This window comes from Calidris pugnax, unplaced genomic scaffold (assembly GCF_001431845.1).
Source record: "Calidris pugnax isolate Ruff unplaced genomic scaffold, ASM143184v1 scaffold140, whole genome shotgun sequence".
Classification (NCBI taxonomy): domain Eukaryota; kingdom Metazoa; phylum Chordata; class Aves; order Charadriiformes; family Scolopacidae; genus Calidris; species Calidris pugnax.
Window position 1 is genome coordinate 567,447 of NW_015090896.1, and position 5,315 is coordinate 572,761.

A 5,315-nucleotide genomic window follows, 5' to 3' on the forward strand; every position below is an offset into this window, starting at 1 on the left:
GTCTTTTGAACACCTCCAGGGATGGTGCCTCAACCACCTCCCTGGGCAGCCCATTCCAATGGCTGAGAACCCTTTCAGTGAAAAAATTCTTCCTAATATCCAGCCTGAACCTCCCCTGGTGCAACTTGAGGCCATTTCCTCTCGTCCTGTCGCCTGTGACTTGAGAAAAGAGACCGACCCCTATCTCTCTACACCCTCCTTTCAGGGAGCTGTAGAGAGCAATAAGGTCTCCCCTCAGACTGTTTCCAACTGCCCGCCCTCGCGTTTCAGTTGTCGTTTGAGCTGCTGGGATGCTTTCTGAATTGAAATGGCACTTGCTAAAGAGAAATTTCAGCTAATAAATCTGTGGACCTCGGGTTTATTTGTCTAGCTACCGGGTAAAACTATTTGATAGGTGTCTTTAAGACATGAATGACTTGATTGTCTTAAAAACGGAGTTGGGAAGAGACCTTAAAGAGACCTAAAGCTAGTTCGATGCCTCACAAAGATGGTACTACAGGAATAATGCAAGGGATAAAGCCTCTGGAAGATGCCATAGAATCACAGAATTTTGTAGGTTGGAAGGGACCTTTCAGATCATCAAGCCCAACCATCAACTCAACACTGACAAAACCTACCACTGACCCATGTCCCTCAGCACCACGTCTGCCCAGCTTTTAAATACCTCCAGGGATGGCGACTCCACCACTGCCCTGGGCAGCCTCTTCCAAGGCTTGACAACCTTTTTTGAGGAAGAAATTGTTCTTAATATCCATCCTAAACATCCCCTGGTGCAACTTGAGGCTGTTTCCTCTTGTCCCATCGCCTGTTCCTTGGGAGAAGAAACTGATCCCCCCCGGCAACACCCTCGTTTCAGGGAGTTGTAGAGAGCGAGAAGGTCTCCCCTCAGCCTCCAGGCTGAAACCTCCAGCTCCCTCAGCCTCTCCTCACAAGACTTGTGCTCCAGACCCCTCACCAGCTCCATTGCCCTGCTCTGAACCTGCTCCAGCCCCTCAATGTTTTTCTTGTTGTGAGGGGATCCAACTTGAAGCAGATAGAAGTAGAACATGCGGTGAGGCGAGAGTAGCACTTGGTGGTGCAATTCCACAGAGAAGTCCTGGAGATTCAGGAGGGCCCCACTTGAATTTAACCCCTGAAATGATGAGGAAGCTTTTTAAGGTTGAATTATCTCGCTCACAACCTTTGTAAGTTTTAAAGGAGAACTGGAGCACCCTGTGTCAATTTTGGTAGCGCATGTCTCTAGAGATCCTTTCTCCATGCCTGGTGTTGAGACCTAACGCCTCTGTTTGTGCCCTGTATTTACAGAGCCCTGAGGGGTGGAGGGGTGTCCTTTGCACAGTGTGACTTCAAACCTCCATTTTTGGCTTGGAGGTGGCTTTCAATCATCAGTTTATCCTTTTCCAGTGCCTGATGTATGGCTATTTGTCTCCACAGGTGATGATGCGAAGTAGCCAGCCCCTGACAGGTACGAATGGGAGACGGTGTAAAGAAGATGAGAAGCTAATTAACGCCACGCTTCGGCCTGGCAAGCGGGGCTACATCATTGATACCAGGTCACTGAATGTTGCCCAACAGGCCAGGGCCAAAGGAGGGGGTTTTGAACAAGAAGCCCACTATCCCCAGTGGAGGAGGATTCACAAATGTATCGAGAGGTGGGTGAAATCACGCGGGCTCTCCTCCTCCTTGGCTTTGTAGGGTTGAGTTGGCAGAGCCATGTCAGGTCCACAAAGTATTTGATTCTATAAGAAGGGGCCGTGTGTCCTGTCAACGGGATCACATTCCCTTTTTTTGGCAAAATCATGGGATGTGGATGGAGGCTTGGAGCAACCTGGTCTGGTGGGAGGTGTCCCTGCCCTGGTTTGGACTGGATGATCTTTAAGGTCCCTTCCAACCCAAACCATTCTGTGATTCTATGACTTTGAGATCAGTGAGTGTAATTCTGTAAGCACGTTGTCCTGCTTGCTATGTTGCTGCTTATATTTTCAATAATATTTTGCTTTTCCCACAGGTTTAATATTCTGCAGGAAAGCCTCATCAAACTCGTGGAAGCTTGTAATGACCAGTCGCACAATATGGACCGCTGGCTCAGTAAACTGGAAGCTTCCAACTGGCTGACCCACATCAAGGAGATACTGACCGCCGCTTGTCTGGCTGCTCAGTGCATCGATAGGTAAAACTTTTTCAGAGAGCCTTTTGAGTTTCTCATTCTCTGATTATAGATTTACTCATTAAATACCCCTATTTCCACTTTTACTATTAGTAACTGGCCACCGTGAACTGGTTTGCACGAGCAAGATACTGTTTCATCATGCTCAAGGAATGTTCCTCCCGTAAATCATACTTGCATTTTCAGAAGTACAAGCCTGAGGGAGGAAATCTTGACTAAGAATAGATATTAGATCACCTAGTTGAGGTTTATTCCTATGTCTGATGCTACCCATCTAATTTGGTGAGTTTTATTGAAGGTTTAGGTTAGAATACGCCCATTTGAAGCGCTGTGTGGTAGCTTGTAAAGTGAGAACACAACGTTTTTTTTAAAAAAAGGTCATTTTTATCCTTTAGCTTAAAGGTTCCAATGCCCCATTTTGCTTGTAGGGATTAAAACAGTGGCATTTCCTTGTTTTCCCCAGGAATTGGTCCAGTGCTTTTTTCCTCTTGAAATTTTGATCTCCATAGTCTTACCTAAGCAATCCTGTTCATCTCTTTTAAGTGTTTGTGTCCTCTTTTAACCTGACATTATTTCTTTTAACCTGACATTATTTCTTTCGTAAATACTGCTGACTTGGCTAACTTGTCCTCAAAATGTATTCAGACCTCAGGCCTGAGAGCAAAAACTAGCTGTCAGGTGCCAGGGTTTGTAAGACCCAAGTGCAGGGGACTAAATGTGATTTCTTTGTGGCTCTGAGAGGGGAAAGCCCTTCTCAAAACTCAGGGAAAAGCTGGCTTTTCATAGCAACTCGGGAACATGTTACACGCAGGTAGGCTGAAATGCAGTCTTATAGATAAAACAGCACCAATGCAATAAAACATTACTTGCTGTGCTTTTTAAAAGCACTGGCTGTGCCTGTTTAGTTATTGACTGTCCTCTTGATCAATAGTTTTATCTGTAATTCTTTCCCCCGTGTGTATAATGAGAAACATCGGTGATGAAACTCCTCCGGCTTGTTGGGACAGCGGACGATTTCATCATTTTTAACTTCAGCTTCCCTTTTTCTGTTTACCCAGAGCTTTGGAAGGCTGGCTCAGCTCTGCTGCCTCCCTCAGAGCCCAGAGGGAACGGCTGGGTCAGACCTCACAGCATCTTAAAGATGCCTGAAAGGACAAAAAGGGAAAATCAGGGGAAAAGGAGAGAGTATCTGAAGATTATCTGTGCTGTGGAGGGACTGGGTCTGTTTTAGACGTAGGACTAAAGACAAAGATGTTGCAGTGTTCAAGGAATAGATCTTTATCCTCTTCATTTCAAAAAGTGATGTGTGCAGGCTTACTTGCTTGGTAGATCTTTCTCACCCATGCTTTGCTGCTTAGGTTGGGTGTCTGTGCAGCAAGAAACGCATCCTGCAGTTAATTTCCTTTCTGGGCATATGGTTCTTTCTTACCCATGCTTTGCTGCTTAGGGTGGGTGTCTGTGCAGCAAGAAACACATCCTGCAGTTAATTTCCTTTCTGGGCATAAGAATGTTGGCAGAAGCGAGGTGTAGGGTCAAAGTTTGGGAAGAGCAAGGGGGGTCAATGCTGTTTAATAGCATCCAGTCCTTCCCTCAGGAGATTCTGGTGTTGTATCCCAACACAGCCAGGGCTGGAGGAATAGGGAAAGGAATTGGCTGTCCTGAACAGTCCTCACAGCACATGGGCCCCTGTAAAAACCTTCCTGAAGTCTCTGAGCTTCTTCTGCTCCTCACATTGTTCTGCTGATTCACTTGTGCTGGCTGGTGAGCGAGAAGCCTTTGTGCTTGGCTCTCTGACAAGCTTCCTTTCTTAGCGCACCAGCTCCTCTGCCTTTGTGGAGGCCAAGCTCTGCCATTGCTTTCTCCTGAAATGGTTTAATTTTCCTGCAGTGACCTCCAATTGAAGCCCAAATACAATTAAGCCCAGGTTTGAGCAAGAATCTCATAGTATTGTTTTGCAGAACGTCTGGGGGGATGGTACGTCTTCATTGCAGGGCTTACGGGAAGGTTTTAGAGTCCTCAGCAAAACAATAAATGACAATAAACAAAACAATAAATGACACAAGCAGATTTTGAGATGCGTTTCCATGCTATGACTCGAAGGGGTATTCAAAATAGCACCACAAAAGAGATTTCACTGCACATCCTCGGTCAACGTGGCAAAGGTTCTGGATTTCCAGGGTGCTTAGGAAGAAAACAAGCCTTCACTGATGCAGAGGTCTCATTAGTGTTGGTGAGGACCCAGGTGGAGACGGTGATTTGGCTTCCACGTGGTGTGGGGAGTAACTTATGGGAGGGAAGAAGGGGTGAAGAGCCAGGAAAACTTCACGGTAGCAGCACTGGTGTCCATGGGATGCATATGGCATCCATACATACTTGGGCTATGTTCTATTCATTTGTGCTCTTATTCCTTTCCACCTTTTTCTTTGACAGGGAAGGTGCATCAGTGTTAGTCCACGGGACCGAAGGAACCGATTCCACGCTCCAGGTAACGTCTCTGGCGCAGATTATCTTGGATCCAAGGTGCAGGACCATCTGTGGCTTTGAATCTCTTGTTGTGAGGGAGTGGCTGCAGGTAAGACATGCCTGTGGACAAAGCAACCATCTATTCCAGTGACAGTTGTGTTGGGAAATAGCCCAAGAGGCAGCAAACAGGTTGGGCCTTGTTGCAGCCCTGCTGAGTGTGAATGGCCTTTGTCCCAAGAGCAACATCATTAACTGAGTCATTTGTACCTCCTGGACTCCATGGGGCTTCTCATGGTAGTTTTTGGGGGTTGGAGAACTGCCTGTTTTGTGTGCTGAGGGTGACCATCTCTGTAGAGAACACTGTTGAGGCTAAAAGACAAAACTTTAGTTCCAGTTTTGTACTCTTGCAACTAATCATAGAATCATAGAGTGGTTAGGGTTGGAGGGGACCTTAAAGATCATCCAGCTCCACCCCCTGCCATGGGCAGGGATACTTCCCACCCTCACAGGAAAGAGTTACTTCCTAATATCTAGTCTAGATCTCCCCTCTTTCAGTTTAAAACCCTTCCCCCTCCTCCTAGGGCTCCCCTCCCTCATCCAGAGTCCCTCCCCATCTCTCCTGGAGCCCCTTGAGGGACTGGAAGGGGCTCCAAGGTCTCCCCAGAGCCTTCTCTTCTCCAGGCTG

The 5,315-nt window shown here is 46.9% G+C and overlaps 1 protein-coding gene across 1 annotated transcript in view; it reads left to right on the top strand.

Moving 5' to 3' along the window:
• Positions 1-5,315, top strand: part of MTMR9 (myotubularin related protein 9) — a 28,781-nt gene that overhangs the window by 15,668 nt on the left and 7,798 nt on the right. The window contains exons 5-7 of the mRNA XM_014948395.1: positions 1,435-1,652; positions 2,009-2,170; positions 4,598-4,739. Of these exons, the coding sequence (XP_014803881.1) occupies positions 1,435-1,652; positions 2,009-2,170; positions 4,598-4,739 (522 nt within the window). The remainder of the gene's footprint in view (positions 1-1,434; positions 1,653-2,008; positions 2,171-4,597; positions 4,740-5,315) is intronic.